The sequence below is a fragment of the Trachemys scripta genome, chromosome 3, assembly GCF_013100865.1.
Source record: "Trachemys scripta elegans isolate TJP31775 chromosome 3, CAS_Tse_1.0, whole genome shotgun sequence".
In the NCBI taxonomy this organism is placed as follows: domain Eukaryota; kingdom Metazoa; phylum Chordata; order Testudines; family Emydidae; genus Trachemys; species Trachemys scripta.
In genome coordinates, this window is record NC_048300.1 from 60,121,207 (window position 1) to 60,141,482 (window position 20,276).

General features: G+C 56.2%; 1 protein-coding gene across 2 annotated transcripts; it reads right to left on the minus strand.

The window, feature by feature from the left end:
* Nucleotides 1–599: 599 nt before the first annotated feature.
* On the minus strand, nucleotides 600–20,179 carry LOC117874581. 2 transcript variants are annotated; one of them, XM_034764848.1, is made up of 14 exons: nucleotides 19,939–20,179; nucleotides 18,815–18,992; nucleotides 18,177–18,335; nucleotides 17,024–17,437; nucleotides 16,404–16,523; nucleotides 12,324–14,180; nucleotides 10,937–11,017; nucleotides 9,057–9,143; nucleotides 7,860–7,951; nucleotides 7,405–7,490; nucleotides 4,620–4,686; nucleotides 3,965–4,137; nucleotides 2,292–2,441; nucleotides 600–1,259 (listed from the first exon to the last, which is right to left on the minus strand). In XM_034764848.1, exons 1-14 carry the CDS (start codon nucleotides 20,151–20,153, stop codon nucleotides 1,042–1,044), a joined length of 3,897 nt encoding a protein of 1,298 aa, XP_034620739.1. In that variant the 5' UTR covers nucleotides 20,154–20,179; the 3' UTR covers nucleotides 600–1,041. The 2 variants fall into 2 exon arrangements, with proteins under 2 accessions (XP_034620739.1, XP_034620740.1); XM_034764849.1 differs by lacking the exon at nucleotides 16,404–16,523 and having other exon boundaries at nucleotides 19,939–20,178.
* Nucleotides 20,180–20,276: the final 97 nt, after the last annotated feature.

Genomic DNA, 20,276 nt, shown 5'->3' on the forward strand with positions numbered 1-20,276 from the left:
CAACCATGTGAACTGGGGCATGGCCCTGTGAAAATCCCACCTGAGCAGTGGGTGAAGAACAGGCGTTACTTCTGGTCTGAGCTCCCCTGGGAGGGATGTCTGGGTCTGGCCTGACCCTCAGCTCCTTCCCCAGGCAGGGCTCGTTGGGGAGGGCGTGGCAGTTGCAGGCAGAGGAAAGCTCACCAGCTTAGCACTCAGTGGTGTGGAATCACCTCCAGGCTGTGTCCCCAGGGAGGGGGTGAGGTTCCCTGTAGACCCTGCTCTAGTTCGGTCAGCTGGGCAGCTTGGGGCTGGGCTATGATCTACCATGCACAAGGAACGCCTCAGGCCAAGGCTTCCCGGAGAGAAGGACCAGCTCCCCCTGCAATTTCAGCGTTCCAAGGAGCCCCTCGCCAACCCAGAGCAACGCAGACTAGCTCCCTTCTCCTTTGAACCCAGCACAGCTCCCCCTAGCAAGGTTCCTAGAGCACACCTGGGGGATCTGAGGAAGGCCCTCTGGCATGGGACTCAGGAGAATCGCAGCCCAAGGGAGCCTCCTCCCAACGCTGGCTCTGCTAGCAAGGAGAGGAAGAAACAGCAAGATAATTTGGTTTGTTTGGTTTTAATAACAATAATAATCCCTTTTCCCTGCCCTGGACAGCCTGTGCCCCAGGGTGGCTGGGGAACCAGCTGCCCGACACCCCCCCACACAGGGCTCCATCAGCTCCACTGGCACACAAAGACTGGTCCCTGCAAGCTCAGCAAGGGGGCTCTGATAGATACAGCAATGCACCCCCTTCCTGCTCTCTGTCTGCCAGAGCAGCCTGGCCCCTGGCAGCTGCTCCCATTAGGGGTGGGTGGGTGAGGGGCAGCCCCCTGGGCTGGTACGGCCCAGCGCAGCAGTGTCTCTCCCCCCAGTACTCCCATCAGCCCTGGGGAGGGAGGGAGCCCTGTGGACAGGTGCTGGGCAGAGAGGTCCTGCTAGGATGGCACACGAGTGGGAGCTAATAGACCAGCAGTCTCAAGCCCTCTTGCAACCTGCATCCCCCCAATCCAGTGGGCTCATTCTTTCTTCCCAAAGAACTTCTTAAAGACGGATTTGTTCTTGTGGCGAGAGGGGGCGCCTTCCCGTGGGCTCCCTGGCCTGGCCACGAAGGAGTGACAGCGAGCCCTGGGCATGGCCACTGCCTGCTCCCCGATGTACAACGTGATGGAGTAGCTGCTTCCAGCCTCCAGGGGCTCCTTGGGCACCGACACCGGCGTGATCTTCTGGTAAGTGGCTGAAAGAGATGAAGCATTGGGCAGGCTGCAGTTTCCCACGAAAACACCACCACCACTGAACTATCAGGGGACCTGGGATATGGGGCCTTTCCCTGCCAGGCCCCAGCTCCTGTCTGGCCCCTGATCAGAGGGATGGTCTGGCTTGCCGGGCGGGGGGTGTCATAACCCAATTCCCTCACAGGAGGTATGAGAGCTTTGATTAGCAGGGCACCAGCTCAATGTGGTCCCACATATGGGGGACTGTCTGGATAAGGGGCACTGGGGAATGGGATACAAATACAGGGACTTCCTATCCACTTTATTTTGGGGGCAACCTCCCCAGGTGCCCAGAGCAGAGACCTGTCTCTACTGTAGACAGGTCACTGTGAGGAGAAGGGTGTTGTCGCCATCACATGGTGGCCTTTGGCAATTAAATTCAGACCTTGAAAAGGAAAGTCTGAACTTCCCGGGGAAAGACACCTTAGGGCTGGGTGGGCAAGTCTGGGGTTCAGCTGAAAGCCTGTGAAGCCGTGCTTAGTCCCACAAGCCCAGGCAGAGGCCAACCTGGGAAGCTCAGACTCTTCACAGCTTGAATGGCTCTTCTAAAACCTGCATATAAGTCATACACTCTCCATCCCCATCCTCACCCCCGAGTGGGGTCAACCAAGCACGACTCACAACCCCAACCTTGAGGATGAAGCCCTTGCGGACCAGCTCTGTGATGGGAACACAAAGAGGCCTGGATCTCAGCCCTCTTCCCATCACCTCTGACTAGCAAACCACTTATACGCAGCAGCCTGTCACAGCCAGCCAATCAGGAGCCAGAAGCCTACTAAGGCAGGTCAATCAGGATTCTATACCACCATTCATGCCAGGATCTCCAAGCTCTTTACAAGCACAGCCCCACTGGAAGGGGGGTCAGGGTTACAGAGGGGGAGACTGAGGTGCAGAGTCTTCCCTGGACAAAGGGCCAGAGCTAGGAACAGAGCCCCGACCCATGGGCTCCCGGTCCCCTGCTCCTGCCACTAACCCAGTCTCCCTGTGCTGCATACCTGAGGTGAACGAGTGGGACCTCCTCTTGTGTGTCACCAGCGCGTCCTCCTCCTCCTGGTAACTGTTATCCTGGGATCTTGGAGACCCAGCAGGCAACCACTGGCACTGCCTGTGCCCTGTCGTGTGGCTGACAGCTTTGTGATTATCTCCTATTGCAGAAAGGGGAAACACAAGGAAAGGAGTTTATATATGTCAGACAGACAGAAAAGGGCTTCTAAGTGCAGGTTGCTCTAGCACAAACTCAAGGCGTTACAATGGTGCTGTTGTTACACTGGTGCAAGATGCAAGATCACATCAGGATGCCACCGTGCCAGCCCCAAAGAGCCCTGGGACACTTGTACAGTCTGCAGGGGAGGATTAGCCCACCAAACCCAGGATGGTGATGGGAGTAGAAGATGGGACCTTTCGCCTCTGGAAATCGGTACCAATCCAGCCCTGGTCAGCAGTGACCCAGCCTCATTCCATGGCTGGATTGCGCAAGGGGAGCTGGTGGGTTTCAGTCCAGCTATTGGTGGGACAAGCGTCCTCATCACAAAATCCCCAGCTCAGTAGACAGGGTGAGGCCTGGCATTTGGCAGAGAGACCCCAGTTAAAACCAGGGTTCTGCAAGGAGGGAGGGAGGTGACTCAGTAGGAGTGCTTTCTCCTCTTGAGTAGCAGTGACCCAGCAGGGAGTGGTGGAGGTGTCTCAACAGAGGGTCAGTACTGAGCCCAATGCTCTGAAGGGGGGCTGTGCTGCAGGGAGGTGTTGTGTGTAGCTCAGCAGGGGGCACTCTCTCCTCTGACCTCAGTGCCTCAGCACAGTGCTAGGAGCAGCAGTATTCCAAGTGGGATCATCTTCCAGATGAGGTGGCTTGGCCAGGGCACTGCACAGGAGCTGGGATGGGGGTGAGGTGTGGGGAGGTTAACCCAGGTGTCCTGCCCAAACGCCAGCGTGGGCGAGTCCCTGGTGCCTCTCCAGCTGGAGAGAGGATTCTGAGGACATTAGCATCTCCCACTCAGCTTGGCTCCCTCCCACCCAGGGCCAGTGCAAGGAAGTTTTGTGCCCTAGGCGAAACTTCCACCTTGCACCCTGCTCCCAGCCCTGCAGCAGCTCCCCGCCCCCCCCCCCGCCCTGAGGTGCCCCCCTGTGGCAGCTCCCCACCCCAGCTCACCTCTGCTCTGCCTCCTCCCCGAGCATGCCACCCCAGCTCTAATTCTCCTCCCCTCCCAGGCTTGTGGCGCCAAACAGCTGATTGGCACCGCAAGCCTGGGAGGCGGGAAAAATGGAGCAGCGACCGCGCGCTTGGGAAGAGGGGGGCGTAGGAATGCTGTAAAAAAAAATTGGGGGCACCGCTTTTGGGCGCTCCCAAATCTTGGCGCCCTAGGCAACCGCCTAGTTTGCCTAAATGGTACCACCGGCCCTGCTCCCACCACACAATGTCAGGTGTCACTCGTACGTGCTTCGTACCAGCCCTGAGACCGTGCAGGAAGGCCCTGCTGGCAGAAGGACTCAGGACACGATGTTGGAATCTGCAGCTCGGGCGGGGATTATTATGGCGCCACCTACCCAGGCGTGAGCAGAGTAGTGTGAGGAGCACTGCTCTGCTACAGGGAGCAAGGGAGACTGAGCCGGGCACCTGAGGAGAGGCCCCAACAGGCTGGAGCGCTGGGAGGTCACCACACCCACCCACCTGCTTGTGAGGCTGCTGAATCCAGTGTGTCCTCCCGAGTCCCATAAGGCAGCTGCAGCCTGGCACTTGACCTGGGCAGCAATGTGATCTCTTGGTTCTTGGCTGTAACAGGCTGATGATGTCCCAGCAGGTGGGAAGAGCTGGAGCTTCCAGGCCCAGAGATCTTGCTGGGTCTGCGTATGAAAGGGAGTGGCAGAGATTCAGATTTACAGAGCCTGTCTCACCTGCAGAGAGGGCCTGCTCACCTCAGGCAATCTGACCCACAAACAATTCAAACTAGCTTGGGCAGGACCCCTACCTGGGGGCTCTGAGTGGGGGACGCATCTAATGCAGGCCGCAGCCTGGCTCACCTGAAGCTTCTTTAAGGCCCAGAAAGCTGGGTAACACAGCATGCTAATTGTTGGGGTTGGGAGGTGATACTAAACTGGGAGGAGCTGCAAACCCCAGTGAAGATGGGGCAATATCCAAAGGGATGTGGAGAGCTTAGAGACATGGGCAGGTAATGGAAGGAGTTTTGGCCTGGGCAGTGCAGCTAATTCATTGGGTCAGCACAGCCCCCTTCAGCTACGCTGCAGGGCCCTGGCATGAGTGGCTCTGAATGCCAAGTGTTAGCCACCACCTGCTCACTGATTGGACAGAGTTTCCCAGCACTCACCCCATAGCAGAGCTGGTCCCTTCAGCAGGTTGCGTGAGTGCCTGGAAATAATCCACTTCAGGGAAACCTGTGGGCAAACAAATATCTATTGATAACGTGGAAAAGAGCCACCAACCAGAGTCCTGAAATCCACAGACAGTAGGGCCTGTCTCACGCCACGTTGGGCTGAACCACCTGGGGCCAATGCCAGAGAGGTGCTGAGAGTCACGGCTGCTCGGCATGGCTTAGGATTTGCCCTTCTGTGCTCAGTGTCAGGTCAACAGTAGAGGTTCCCGTCTAGGGGAATGGGTTACGGAGGCTGCCTTGGGCAGCTGCAGATGGCCTGGCATCTGGGATCGGTGAGGGCAGAGCCTGTCTGCGAGCTGTCACCTTATATTGAAATGTTTCCAGTTAATATGGAGTTATTAAAGATAAGGGTGCAATAAAACCCAACTTGGTTTTTGAGCCTCTAGTTCGGTTACGGAAAATGTATTTAGTAGAGGACCACTTAGAATGATGAAACTAAATTTTATTCAAAAGCAAAATGCGTCCCTAAGCAAACAGGGATGTGATTACTACTTACAGAGTACCACAATTCTACTTGCACACGAAGATGAAATAGCGTGTCAGCGAGCGATTGGACCACTAACAACAGAGTGACATCCAACCTGATAATCCTGGAACCTAACGGGACCCTTTGGACGTTAAGTGGAGCTCCTCCCAAATTAACAAATTGACTCCTTTTATAATTTATTATCGTACCACCTAACATTACACTGCCCCTTACCATAATTATATTTCCTCCTCCTCCTTATTGGCTCTTTACATTACACATTATGTAAATGAACATCTGAACCAACATCCTTCCCATTCTATCAATACAGACAGAATTGGGAAAAAAAAAACATTCACAATTCTCAAAAATACTCATTAAAAACCCTGCTTGAAGCAGTTATAACCAAAACATAATGGCACCATAGCATGACTCATGTCCTCGATAACTGCAATATTCTTACTGTCTCCAACTTATCTGTAACTTTCTCACACTAGCAACCTCCATTTCCCAGACTCCTCCACACTTTGGCTAACTTTAAGCCAAAGTCTAATTTGTACATAACATAGGGTACAGACCCCAAGCACTTTTTCTCACTGAGGGACAGTAATCGGTGTGGTGGGGGTCTGACAGATCTGGGTGTGAGGAGCAACCCAGCTGCATGTACAAAGGGCTTCTTGTTTACAAGGGGGAGTAATTCACTCTATGGGGTTATGATTTCGAAAGCACACTAACGTGCATTAATTGGTTCACATAGACCCTGCTGGTGTGCTTTAACACAGTGTTGTTTGAAACTGTACTATATTAAAGCCCTTTGCTGTACACCAGCAGGGTCTACACAGAGCAATTCATGCACAACACTTCGGTGTGCTTTAGAAATCACACCCCTTTACAGCGCATTCCCTCACAAAGCCCTTCCCTGCCTCACATGGGGGCGTTTTGCAGCTATTTTTCTGTCCATGTTCACAACATCAAGGGGCACTAGAATTAAAATGAACTAGGGAAGTGGGTCCTGGCTCAGTGTCTGCAAACTAACCAGCCCAAACCCTTCTCCACAGCTAAGCACCGGAACAATAATGTTTGGCTGTTTACATAGCTCCTCTCCTCCCGAGGAGCCCAGCAAAATGCCCAAATTCCAGACACTCAGCACCATGGAAATGCAGCCACTTCTGGGGTGGAGGGCAGCACCAGGCACACAAACCACTCCACCACAGGGAGAGGCAGCAAAGAGAAAATTTGGCCAGCACATGGGCAAAATCCTGTGTGCCCAGGAATCCTGAGTGTCCCTGCAGAGCAGAAGGGAATGTAGGCTCTAAGGTCTGGTCTGAGAGATTCAGATACAGCAACCTGCATGGGACTCTCACTGCATAGAGAGCAGCACCTCAAGTTGGAGCCTCTGGCTCCAAGGAATCTGGGAAGTTCCCCTCCTGCTCTCACCCCTCAGCTACCCCCCAAGATTTAGTCTGGTGAGTTTGGGCATTGGGGAGGATCACACTCTCACTTGGGAACCTCCAGCAACAGTGGGAGGAAATGTACTGAATAAACTGGTGCTTCAAATCCCCTGGTGCCCTGTGGAACAGAGCAGTATGGGACAGGCCAGGGACTCACGCTGGCCCACTGCAGAGATTGGCTTCTCTTGCCCTGGGGTCTCAATGATTCTCTCTCACACCTGGCTGGGATTTCGTCACAATGCCTGAGCCGCCTGCCTGGACACAGACCTTGTTTAATGGTCATGCCATTAGGAGCACCTCAACCTCATGGGATCTCACCAGTTTTATGGCAGGGGGACTCAGCTGGCATCAGTGGAGTCATTCCTGATTTACATTGGAGCACGTGAGGTCACAAATCAAGCCTTGCCCTGAAACTTAGGAGAAGGGGAGAAATGTAGACCTCTGACTCCTCCTGCACCAGAAAATTCAGGAAGGACTATCCGCTTGTGGTGAGAGCGAAGCAATGAAAGCACAGAATGAAGCTTCCTGCACAGTTCATCCAACGCCCCTCAGTCCTACTGCTATCCCAGCCCTGGGCTCCCCACACACAGCTCTGCCACTGCCCCTCACCCCTGACCTGCAGCCCCCTCCCACTATCCCAGCCCTGGGCTCCCCTCACACAACTCTGCCACTGCCCCTCACCCTGACCTGCAGCCCCGCTGCTATCCCCAGCCCTGGGCTCCCCACACAGCTCTGCCCGTGCCCCTCACTGCTCCATCCCTCCATTGCCTCCTGCTCTGCCAGTGGCTGGAGTGTTCCTCACCTGAATTCTGCTGCAGTTTGGAGACCCACTGGTTCATGAGCAGCTGGGATGGAGCTTTCAAGAGGTACTCAGAGCCATCCCGCAGCCTGGGAGGAAAATAGCAAGTCAGCAAAACGATGACATGAGGTGCAAATTCCTACCCCACCCCTCCCCAACCCCCCAGCCTAGGAGCCAAAGGGATAGAGGATGAAATTACACTAGAACCCCATATTAACTCCCTCTGGGCTACAGGCCCGAGGGCAAAGGAACCATGCCTCAGTGCTTAGGGCCTGGTCCCCAACGCTGAGGGGCTGGCACTTCATCAGAGCTGACTGCTTACCATTATCTGGCTATGCGTATGGTCAATTAAGGGCATTCATCACAGCACTATAAGGAGGCCAGCAGGAGGCGCTGTACTTATGGGACCGCCCACCCTTCCTGAAGCTCTGTGGAATTGACTGGTTGGGGTTACTCACTGTAGCCTGAAGCAGTTGGTCTTTTTGGTATACTCTGTTTCCTGGGTGCACTGTGCTCCTGAGAGGTTCAGGGGTAGGGCCACCACGGAGCTCTGCAGCACAAGAGACAGCAAAGACGACAGTGAGGCCTCTGAGGCTTGGAGGGTCTTTTCCCCATGCCCAGCAGGATTCCCTTGTGCCTGTGACTCACAACTAACTGGTGTCCATCCTGCTCCGTGGTCCCCACCACACCTAGGATGTGCCACAAGGGGTAACAGCCAGGACAAAGCTGTTCCCGCCCAGCAGGTCGCATGGGGTGGGGGTGTTCACGAAAGGCAATGCTGGTGAGCAGCAACGTTGTTCTATGGTCTAGAGACTGTGAGCATCAAGGGAGGTGGAAGTGCCCTGTAGGTGGGTGACACTGTGAGGAGCAGAGAGCTGGGGATGGGGGATACGCGGGCAGCTGGCAGCGGCATGCAGGTGTGAAAGGTGAATGATTCCCTGTGTGTGCCATTCAGTGGGTCTCTGGCATAATCAGCTAAGGGAATGTTTTGTGCTTGTATTCCCTCCCCCTGGATGCAGTACCAGTATCATCCAGAGACTGGGAAACTAAGGCCACCTCCCCGGCTCACAGCGACCCAGCACTTAGGAGGAGCACCCCAAGCACCAACCCCCAACCACCTAATGGCCTGCAAGAGGCTGGCGGCAGCAGAGGATCATGCAGGCTCCTGGGGTAGCGGGGACACCTGCATGGGTGGGAGTCTTGTCCTGCCCCTTCAAACACAACCGGGCTCCCTCCAGCCAAAGGCCCAGCACAGGGAGACAGGCTGGAGAGCAAGAGCCCACGGTTCTCCTTTCAGCTCCAGCCATCTTCCTAGAGATCCTTGCTCCCCCTGCTCGCCCCGCCAGCACTACCACCCTAGACCTCAGCCGTATGTGCTGTCTGGGAGGTGAGGGGTTCATTCTCCCAGCTGGTCCAGCTCTGCTATCTGCAGCCCCCTGCCACTGATGATGATTTGCTCCTCAAAGCACTTGCACGCATTCATCAATGAAGCTGTACAACCTCTGACAGCTGTTCCAGTGCTGGTCTGCAATCCGAGGAGGAAACTGAGGCATAAAGAAGGGACTGCTCTCACCAGTGGACACTGCTCTATCCTCACTGTCAGTCTCACATCCCCACCCGCCGCTCCCTGGGAGGGGCCCAGCTGCACACCGTACCTTGAGAGTGTCCTTCCTGTCCTGGTAGAAGCACAGTGTCTGCCTCATCAGCACTGCATGGAACAGGTTCCAGGTGCGACAGGTTGCCTAAGAGATCAGAAGCAGAGGCCAAAGGTGAAGTGGGCGAGGCCTGGCCCAGTCAGCATTGCAGCTCTACCCTGGTCCGGGGAGAGTGCCAGGCTGCTATGCTGCTCCTGCTCTGATGAGTTAGCAGGAACGTGGTGCATCTGGGTGCTTTCTAGTGACAGGGCCATTAAAAAGTAGTGGGGGCTCAAGGGATCTCTGTGGCACTGCCAAATAGGTCAGGAATCTGGAGAGGTACAAATGTGCCAGCTCCCGGGATTCCCCTTCCCCGCCAGCACCCTTCTCCTCCAGCTGCAGCACTGAAACACGCATGCCAGCTGATGCCCCAGGAGCTCCGAGTGCATACAACTAGCACCGCAGACAGTGGGAGCAGCAGGATGGGGCCCCAGGCTGGCTAAGAGACGCTAACCTGGGTTACTTCATTTGGGAAAGACGCCGACACACAAGCAGGACAAATCACAGCTTGTCCTTGCTGCAGTTAGCGGTTAGCGCAGGCACAGCTATACCGATTGCTCCCCCGCCAATGGCTGAATCAGGGTTGCTCTCAAGTGCAGACAAGGGGATAGAGACAGCGTAATCAGCAAGTGTGTGTCTAGGGCTGATTTCCTTTGACACAGAGTTTAAGTAAGTCCAGGGCTCATGTTTTGGGGAGTAAAAATCATTTATCATCCTCAAAAAGCCCTCAGGTCCCTGCAGGCCCAGTGTTCACAGGGCTGAGCCCGCAGGCAGCAGGGAGGAGACTCAGTGCCTGCCAGTCCCTACACAGCCACTTACAACGCTGCAGAAAACAGTCCTGGCTGAGCTCGTTTTGGTGCAGCTCCCTCCCGGAGATCCTGCAAACACACGTTTGGGTGCTGTTAACACAGGAGACCTAGGGCCAGATTCACAGCTGGCGTAAATCATTGTAGAGTTTTGCTGACTTCAATGGAACTGTGCTGATTCACAGCAGCTGGGGATCCGGCCCATTGACTTCAATGGAGCTGCATCCATTTACAAGAGCTGCAGATCTGGCCCTCAATTTCCAAGCACTAATTCCTCCCTGTTTGTGGCATGTCACCAGGCGTGTTGCAGATTGACTCCAATGTGATACCATCGCTTGGCAGGGCCTGAGTGGGGTTGTACCATCTTAGAAGCTGCTATAAATGACTGGTATCCTGAGGAATATCAAGCTGCTAGCTCCATGCTGCGGATGCTGACCAGGGTCGATTTCCAGCATTTAGGGAATGTTTAATAACAGCTCAGCAACTGCTTAGATCCTATAATCAAAGCTATGCACTGAAGTGTTACAGAACTGCAGTCCCGATTAAGCACTGGCTTCCCCTGCTTAGAAAGAAAGTAAGTACGACTGGCGAGAAGTGCTCTGGACAGCTTGGGAGATCAAATCACCAGCTCCACAGCTTGGAAGCAGCTGGAGAAACGCTCAAGGAGCTGTTTAGATGGGCAGAATTTCCCCTTTGAGGTTTTATCCATTTTACCTTCAAAACAGGAACCAAGATTTTCAACAGTGGGGGACCTTCCATTAGGTCCCTACGTGCACAGCCGGGCTGCTTTGCCAGGAGTGCCGTGCACCCCACACCTCGCAGTGAAGACGATGGGCGTTGCTGGGTGACAGCACCTTTGAGAACCGGGCCACTGGCTTGCGTGTCTAGGTATGCACTTAGGAGCCTCACAGGCCCCATTTCTGGCAGTGTATCTAACATACTGTGTGTGTGATTAGAGACTGATAAAGTTAAAGAAGGAAAATGCAGTCGTGTAGCCCACGGCCCACAGAGAAGGCCAGGCAGCTCCTACTGTACCTTTCTGCCTCCCGTCTGCAACACGTGTTTCCTTTCCAGAGTCCCTTCCATCATCTGAAACTCCACTTTACTGGGGGGCGTCTGCAAGGAGACAGGCAATGAGCAAAGCAGCCCCAGCACCACTGGGCTGTTGGGAGCGCAGTCCCCAGCAGCCAGCAATCCAGGGGGTCCCACACCCAGCCAGGAGCATAACATGAAGCCTGCAATGGCAAATGGGTCATTTGGGGGTCAAAGTCTCTGTCAGAGGGATTATAATGGGGCCATGTGTGTCCTGATGGGGACATATGCTGCCCTTCTGGACCTAGAGGGAAGGCTCAATGCTGTGCAGATTCAGGGGTGACAGTGCAGTGCTGTGCAATGGGACCTTCTTGGGATCCTGTATCCCTGACCCGTTAACTACATGGTTCTTCCCAGCCCCATCGATGGCCTCTGGGACCAGAAGACAGCAGTGAATTGCAGAGCAGGGAACTACAGCACAGAGACCATCTTCCTCACATTGGCCTGGATTTGCAGTAAGCCCTGTGCATACATTTCTGTCCTGATAGGGTTATAAATCCACCTTGCTGCAGAAATCACCAGGACTAGAACCCAGCTCTTCAGTTCCAAAACACAGTCCTCTTTCACTCAAGCTACAGGAGAACTCCCATGGCTGGCACTCATAGACCTTTCATCCTTCTGGTGCATCGAGTCATTACAGGACAAGACTGCGCCCTTGCACATGGTGTTAAATATATTTAAAAGTGTTTTAATTTATGGGGGGGGGGTCACACTCAGAGGCTTGCTGTGTGAAAGGGGTCACCAGTACAAAAGGTTGAGAGCCATTGGCTTAGAGAGCATGGGATCACATCTCCCCCTAGTGGCCAGTCTCTGCACCTGACTCAGCCTGCTACTGACTTCCAACTAGCAGAATAACTGCTTCAGGTCCAGTGGCAGGAGGAGGTGATTTTGGTGCTGAAACGCTTGGGTTTGACCCTGCTGATGGCTGTGGGTAGGGTGACCAGATGTCCCGATTTTATAGGCACAGTCCCGATTTTTGGGTCTTTTTCTTATATAGGCTCCTATTACCCCCCACCCCCGTCCCGATTTTTCAAACTTGCTGTCCGGTCACCCTAGCTGTGGGTGAGGTTTGGCTTTGAGCCTTGGCACAGGCTGGAGATGGTGTTCGGACCTCCAGCTAAGCCCCACATGCTGTTCACGAGTGATCCTCTGTGGCCAGTGCAGGAGCAGGTTAGCCAGGGGAACTGTAGCTCGGAGGCCTGGGATAAAGCAGGGAATATCTAGGTATCTGGTCCCACCACTGCAGTGCCTGAGAGCGTGTGAACGAGACAGTACAGCTTCTGGGAGGTCTCCCCCAGCCCCTAAAGAACAGGACAGAAAGCCCACTCACCTTGCCAACGTCTCTGTCTTCTTCCTGATGCTTCTGCCGGTTCTGTGGGCAGGTACCCTCCACTGATCCGATGGATGCAGCCTCCTTTGCCCCACGGGGATCGTCTTGACAGGGGAAGGATGCCCAGAACCCGCGTGGGCTGCCCTCACTACCGTGCCCATCACTGGTGCCTCTTTCCCCGTCTGGGCTCTGAAGGAGTTGGGTGGAGGTGGGAAGGGTGAACTTGGCCACCAGCACGTTATTCGCTGATGTTAGGATCAGTCTCCCACTGGAAACCTCTGGGCTCTGTGCCTTGTCTGCCTTGTTCCCTGACGTGGGGTGGGCATCAGTGTCTGCACAGGGGCTCTGCTTGTTGCGCCCCTCCACGTTCCTCCAGATGGCCTGCAGCTCCTCCTCCTCTTCTTCAAACAGTTCGTGGTCGGGGTGGCAAACCTCAGCTGAGCCTGGGAGCTTTGCCCCTTTGGACAGCCCTGATCCGGCCGCCCTTCTGTCTGGAGCCAGGCCCTGGCAGTCTAACCCTGCTGACGCCAGGCCACGTGGCTGGGCACCGAGCTGGCACTCAGACACAGACAGCAGGGTCGGTAGGTTTGTACACCGTCCAGAGCGTGCCATCAGGCTTTCCTCCGTGGCCTCCTGGAAGGGGGCAGGCTCTAGACGATGCTCTGGGGTATCTTCCTTTAGCTTGCCATTCACTGCAGGATGCTCTGGTTTGCCTGTGCTGGGGGCCCCTCTGGCACCACTCGTGTGCTTAGTGGGAGAAGGCCTGAGCTCTGCCTTAGTTGATTCTCCAAGTCTGGGTTTGCAGCCTGCTGGCTTCTCGGCCTTCGCGCTTCTGGACGTGCCCAGCGTGGCCGCCAGCTTGTCCCACTCGCGCCCAATCTGCTCGTGCAGCACGCTGATGCGGGAGAGCCGGTTCAGTCTGAAGTCCAGGAAATCATCACTGCCCTGGCTCCTGGGAGTCCATCGCTCCTCCCCACTGGGGGTGGCACCCACGCCGTGCGCCTTTGGCCTGCGGTAGCTTGGGTTGAAGCTCACCTCTTCGAACCAGGTGCCTCCCTCGCTTTTAGGAGCCTTCCTGAAAGCATCCCTTGGCCCGCTGGGCCTTTGGCATGTGGCCAGCGGCTGGTTCAGTGTCTCCTTCTGCGGGCTGGCCCCATTCGCCTCCCTCTCTGCCCCACTGGTGTCCCACGGAATCACCCCCCCGTCCTGCCTCGCCTCCTCCCTTCCTGGCATCTCCTTCTGCGCTACTTTAATGGTGTCCTGGACGTTACCAAGGAGACCAAGGTCCTTTGGCAGCTCCAAGCTCAATACAGACCCCAGGGAAAGGTGCCGGCAAACACTCTTCGCCACGGCCGGCTGGGAACTGCTGGGCCCCCAGGCTTGGCTCAGGAATTCAGCTTTGGGGCCACCAGATGCCGCCCTGACAATGCCACATTCTGCCTCAATGGCCCTCCCCAGCGGGATCTTCACAAGGTCCAACAGCTGCCCGAGCCTGGGGCTTGGAGGCCTCCCTGCCAACTTCTTCCCACTGCTGCACTTGGGAGGCCAAGTGTTGCTGGGATTGTGCTTCTCCTCCAGCAAAGGCTGCAGCCTGCTGGGACCTGCTCCCATGATGCCCTGCAGCGTGAACAGCTGAGCATCCTCTGCCTTTGCCTGACCCTTTCTCTTCAGGCTGCTGAGGAGGGAGCTGGAGCTGATCTTGGGCAGGGTGTGGAAGGCAGCCTCAGGCCCAGGGCTTGGCACCAGGGAAGCATGGGCTATTGTGGGCGCTCGCTTGGTTGGCCGTGGCATGGTCGAGCTCCTGCGGGTGGCGTCTCGATCCCCCTCTTTCTCTTTCACCTGCAGATAGGTGCTCACCTGGGAAACACAAGGGTGGGGAGAGACGTGAGACCCACCGTCCAACCGCTCCAAGTCACTAGTGCCCAAACCTGCCTGGGTGGGCACGGCCCTGGACCCACTCATGGGCTGGGTCCTTAATGGCATGCACTGGCACATAGCTCCTCCTGCCCAGCTGTCAGTCACACATCACAGTAAGCCTCATTCTCATCACACAGTGGCCAGCAGGGTCAGGCAGCCCAAGACACATTCCAGGATGTCACGGTCACTTGGCTTCATTGCGGGGGACCAGCTCCCACAGTCCTGTTCTAGTGCAAGGCTAACCCAATGCTGCCTTAATGGCGGCTGCACTGGACAACTCACCAGCTGGGCTGCTCTTAATTGTGCCCCCATCACCCGTCATGTGCCTGGAGGGACTACAGATCCCAGTATGCAATGCTTCCAGGGAGCTCAGTGGCTTGGCATGCTGGGAGATGTAGTGTAGTAGGCTGCCCCTTCATATTACAGAGGCTAGCAGTTGCAGGCTGTGGTGCAGTATCCCACACGCCCTCTGGCTGCCCCAGTATAGCAGAGACTGGCTGCATCGTTCAAACAGCACAGATCCCCTCCCTGTACCCTTTGCTGGCTGGAGCCCATCTAGCAAAGGAGACCCAGTCACTGCTGGTGCCCCGATGCTGGGATTTCGCTCCCTCCTGTTTGTGCCAAGTGGGAGGACACTGAACACTTGGGACTTGCTCTGTCCCTGCGTTCCCCACCACTCAGCAAAGGTGCCTGTTTCTTTCTCTAAGCCAGTGCTGCTCACGCTTATTACACAGGAGGGCCACAGAAACCTACCCACAACCTGGTGTGGGCTAAAAACATTCTGCGTATTTTAATAAAATTTCAAGTCACCTGTATTTATTTTATATTTTAAGATCAGCTTGTTTCGTACGTGTTTCTATGTACAGTATCGTCTATTTGCACACCCGTGTAAACTAAAATGATGTAAACGTGAAGACAAAACGCTAATGAATCAGCCATTAATATATTGCGTTCAAATCGGCCATGGGCCTTATGAAACGTTCGGGTTGACTGTGTACAGCCCGCGGGCCGTAAGTTGGGCAGCCCTGCTCTAAGACACCGCCCCTCTTCCATGCTCACAGAGCTTCCTGGCCTTCCCCACTGGAACGGGCAGATTCTTTAGCAAGTCTGTGCAGCCTGAGGCTGGGAGAGGATGCTGGCAAAGACCTCTGTCCTTCTGTGGCAGGGGGAATGGATCAGCACTTCCCTGAATTCAAGGCTGGGTGCTGCCTGCTATCCCCAAGTCTTCTGGCTGGCTCCCTATTCCTCTGTCCTGTCCAAGTGAATGAACTATTCCAGTAGGGGCCCTGGTCAGGTCACAGCTCTGCTTCCAAGCTCCAGCCCAGCTCACGTAGCACCAAGCCCTAAGCCTGCCTCACCCCTAAGAACCTGCCCTAAGCCTGTGACTGTCCAGAGATGCTGCCCACAGGGATCTGCTCAGCTTATCTGTGCTGGATTATTGCTGATTTCAAGAGCTCCTGGAAAATCCCCTCAGGATAGAAATACACAAGATAGGGAGCATTAAACAAACACAATTCTGTGTGAAAGCAGCACTGGTAAAAGTGTCTGCCTCACAGCTCTGAAGCCCTCTAGGTATTCCCAGGACAGGCCTGGCTCATGCAACACACCCTCCCTCCACCAGTCTGCCCCAGGTCTCCCTGGCACATTCAGGTCTTGGCCTCTCTGCTCAGGTTGGCGACAGGAACCGCCAGCTGGATTGTGGGTTTGGAGAGCTGCCCCCCTGGCGACTGGACTGAGACCTTCTAGCTCATTTCACCTCCCAACAGCCAGCAGATGGAAACCACTTACCAAAAGGGGCCAGACAGCAACTGGTGTCCAAGAGGTGAGAGGCCCAGTAGCCCATTCCCTAGCCCCCGGGGCCAGCTGGTGCACTGATCTCATTCTACGGAGTACTGTGACAGCAGGCAGCCCTTGGGAGGCCGTTTCTCGTGGCTGGGTTATCAGGATGACATGGTGCCCTCCCTGTTCACCCCCTCCATTGCTGCAGCCCTTCTAGCAGGGATATGAGCCTTAGCCTGGCCTCTCGGCCGGGAGCCAGGGCGGACCAGGAGCGGTGTCAGAGAAAGACACAGAGGGACTCGCGGGGATGGGATGGAGTGTTAGTATAGGGCAAGCTCATGCCATGCAGCCACTGTGCCCGGCATGCAGCCCCTGGGACGTTACCTCTTCCACGGGCCGGCGAGACAGCTTTTTCTTTCGCTTTAAACTACCCAAAGTGTTTCCTAAAAGCCCCTGGCAACGCTTCCAAAAGGTTTTACAGCCTGAGGGTTTAGTGCCAGGGAGCTGAGTGTGGGGAAAGAGAGACACAAAAAGAAAATTGAGGGAGGAGTGCGGGTGGCCTGTTACAGTGAGGAGGAGCAGGGGAGGAGAGGTGCCATGGTGCTAAAGGCCCGCCCCCTGCTTGAAATCCAAGGGAGATTGTTCTGTATCTGCCCTCCTGAGTGGCAGGGATGCCAGGGCTGGGGCTCCCTAGTCCAGAGAGTCATCCGAGAATCTCCTGAGCTCTCTGCTGCTCAATCACAGCCCCAGGGGTCTGGGTTCACCCGGAAACACCCCCACTCTGCCATGCCCTTCCAAGTGCACCTGGCAGTTTCCAAGCCCTACAAAGCCACAGCCCTGAATTCACCTGCAGTTGGACAAGCTCTGCCCTAGGGCACAGCTCCCCCAGGCAGCTCTATCGAGAAACGCGGTCTCTCCCGTCTCCCCTCGCACCAAGCCCCCTGTGCACAGCACAAGCTAGCAGCCCTGACAAAGCCGTGTGTCCCCAGCATGGCATCACCTACCCTGTGCAGGGACTCTTCCCCCGGCATCGCTCCAGGCTGTGCCAGCTGCAGTTTCTTCTCCCCCTTCTTGCCAATACTCAGGATCAAGTTGACTGTCCCGCCCAGGCTGCTGGGCCCAGGCTGCGGCACCAGCAGCACTGGGGTCTCTGAGGGATCCAGAACTAGAGTCTCCTTGGGGGTTTCCACCTCCAATGGGGTGGAGTCACCAGGATCTTCCCAACTCTGCTCCAGGCCTTGGAGGGGATCTGGGATAGATGGGGAGGAAGGAGAGGCCACCTCTCTCTCTCGCCTCTGGAGCTGTGTCCTGGGCCCCTGCGGTGGGGTGGGGGAGCACAATGTGGGCTGAGGCCCTTTAGAAGTGATAGGGCCCAGGATGCCATCTGCTTCGGGCACAGCTCCTTGGGCGCATGGGTCCTGGGAAGCAATAGAAGACGATGAAGAGGTGGGGTTGTGGGGATGGCCAGCCCCTTGGCCTGTGCACCTCCTTTCCCTCCCCTGTGCCACCATACCCCCCTGCCCTACACCTGGTTCCTCCTCTCCCCAAACCCCCTCTGCTGTGCCCCCTCCTGCATCTCTCTGCACTATGGGTGTGCAGTGGGATTTGGTGGACTCCTCAGGCAGGAGCCCTGGGACTCTCATGCTCTGTACATGACAGCACTGGATGCCAAAGGCAGTAAAGATTCACGGATCTCCAAGTGCTTTACAGGCATTCATTAATTCAGCTTCACAGCCCCCGTCCCCACTCAGGGAGGTGGCTCAGGAGCATTATCCCTGCATTGCAGGTGGGGTAACTGAGGCACAGAGCAGGGCGGGGAGTCACTCAAGGCTGCAAAGTGAGGAGCAGTGCCAGGGCTAGAACCCAAGAGTCCTGACTGCTGGTCCTCTGCCTTAACCGCTAGCCCATCCTTCCTCAATCAGGCCTGGGGTGTACGGCTTCCCCGAGATTCTCCAGACGGAAACAGCCACCCTGGTTTATGTGAGTCTCCCTGATTTTTGCCCTGTGGACAGAATGCCTGTGTATCTGCTCCTGCCCCATGCTGGCCTTGTGCAGAGGCCTTTCATTGTGCCGAGAGAGGCCCCTCAGCTGGGCTGAGCAAACAGCAGCCTGACCCATCCCTACTCGCAGACTGTTCCACAGCAGCTACAGACTCACTTGGCAGCTGGGGGACACACTCAGCACAGAGTCCAGGGGATCGTCTTGGCCCTGTTTGCCATCACTCTTGTTCCCAGCATCCCAGTGGTGTTTCTGTGCTCGCCAGCGCACCAGCACCCATCCCAGCATGCTCCGCAGCTCCTCCAGGCGTTCCTTTATCTATGGGGAGAACAAAGATGCCAAGGGCTCCTGTGAGAACTTCAGCTCCCCTCCTCTGCTCCCCAAACACAACTTCAGCCTGGGATTGGGGACAGAGAAGCCAATGGGGAGCTGAGAACCCTTCGTCAGGGACTGGTGCTTTCTTCAGGAGCAACTTCATAATGGGCCCTTTGGGGCCAGGTCTGGGAAGAAAGCGGAGCCCCAGCAGGTCTGTGCTCAGTATCCATCATGTGGATGGTCTGATTGCCCCTTGCGGGGCGGGTGCTTGAGGCTGGCTCCTCCTGAGCACTGAATGGCTTGTTGGTAAGTCTGTCTCACTGGGCTCCCATACGCTAACGGTTTGGCTGGGCACTGTGCCCATGACTCACTTCTCTGATGAGCCAGCAGCTCGCATCTGCCCTGTACCAGGCTGGAGGCTGAGCCCCAAGGGTTTTCAATGGGGAGCTCATGAAGCGTCCCCCAGTCCACCTCCCGCTTACCGTCTCACTCAGGTAGTGCTCCTCGGACACCAGCGTCTGCCCTGCCGCTGCCAGCTCCTCAAACTCCTTGAACTTGGCCTCAATTTTCCTCTCCAGCTCTTCCCACTGAGTCTCTGGGAGCCCATGAGCACTCACGCTCTCCGAAAAGATCTGAGCCCTTGTGTCCTCGGTCCAGGAGCTGCGGAAACAAGAGGGCAGGGCCATAAGGAGCCACTGGGACGACTGGCGGGAATACAGCTGCCGACCGCTCTCCTCCCCTCTCCCCACCCCTTCCTAGGAAGGCACAGGTGAGGAACTCCCTCCAGACCACAGGCTGAGCTGGATCTTCCACACCAGGGTTTGATTCTCCACTAGGTCAAACTATCCGGCGAACGTCCCTTCAGCGAATGGCCCCCTGCTCCCTGGATTTGGTGAGCAAGGAAGGCAGAGGAAACAGACGTGTTCTAACTCAGTCTCCGCAGGGAGTTGCCCCCTGGGCTGAGGCATGAACAGAGCTGCCACCTGGCAGGATGCTATTGCCACTGTTGTGGCACTTGGTGTGTTAAAGCTTCCCAGGGACTCCTGCAGCTTTCCTGTGAATTTCTGCCACCGCCTCCCATTGCTCTTAGTGCGACTGAAACCACAGGCTGCCCACTGCCATTTCCCTACAGCGGTGCTAGTGGTGCTCCGGCTTCCCAAGTACAGACGGTCACCCATAGTTCTCACCGGGACTACAGCCAGGCTGCCTTCGGGGACAATGGCCACCGTCAGGCTCTGCGGCGAGCCCAGGGAGGCGTGAAGGGGCAGAGAGAGGGAGAATGTAAGGGCTGGAGGCTGAGGGAAAATATGGGAGGAAGGGGAAGGCAAGGGCCAGGAGACGGTGGGGAAGCCTGGGGAGCGACAGGAGAGTAGCAAACATCCTGGGTTTCTGTGGACACCTGACTTTCCCCAGGGAGCTATTTCAGCTCCCCTTGCACCTCCCCAGCCTGCTCCCCACAGAGCAATGCCTGGCCGGACACTTGTGAACCCCAAGCTGAGCACCAGCCCTCAGGCTGTCCCCCCTGTCTCCCAGCTTTCCAGATAGGGCTGGCTGGATCGCAAGGGCAGTTGGAAGGGAGGGTGCCCTGCAGGCTGCAGCCACTTACATCATGGCTAAGTAATCCCCGAAGAACTGCTGCAGCCGAGCGGCCCGTTGCACATGGCCCTTGTTCTCCAGCACCAGCTTTCGCAGCTCCTCCCAGGCCTGCAGCGTCCCCTGGATCTCCGGGCCCATGTCATGCATCCGAGCTGGGCAGAGATTTTCCAGGTGGAAGACTGCCTTCTCCAGCTCCTCCATGTCCCCCTCCAGCGCCTCGGACATGTTGAACTAGGGGACACAAGACAAAAGGACTCTGGACACTTACAAGAGACCCTTTCAGCAGGGGGCTTCCGGCTCCCTTCCCCATGGGGGAGTGTGTTTCTGCCCCTCTGCCTGAAGACAGGA

Excerpts from the sequence above, each read along its gene's own strand:
- LOC117874581 (XM_034764848.1), bottom strand. The coding sequence starts at position 20,153 with ATGTCCGAGGCGCTGGAGGGGGACATGGAGGAGCTGGAGAAGGCAGTC. Across the intron at positions 17,438-18,176 it reads GTGTGTCCCCCAGCTGCCAA|GACCCATGCGCCCAAGGAGC; the intron begins GTGAGTCTGTAG and ends ATTGCTTCCCAG. Across the intron at positions 7,491-7,859 it reads ACCAACTGCTTCAGGCTACA|GCTGCGGGATGGCTCTGAGT; the intron begins GTGAGTAACCCC and ends TTTTCCTCCCAG.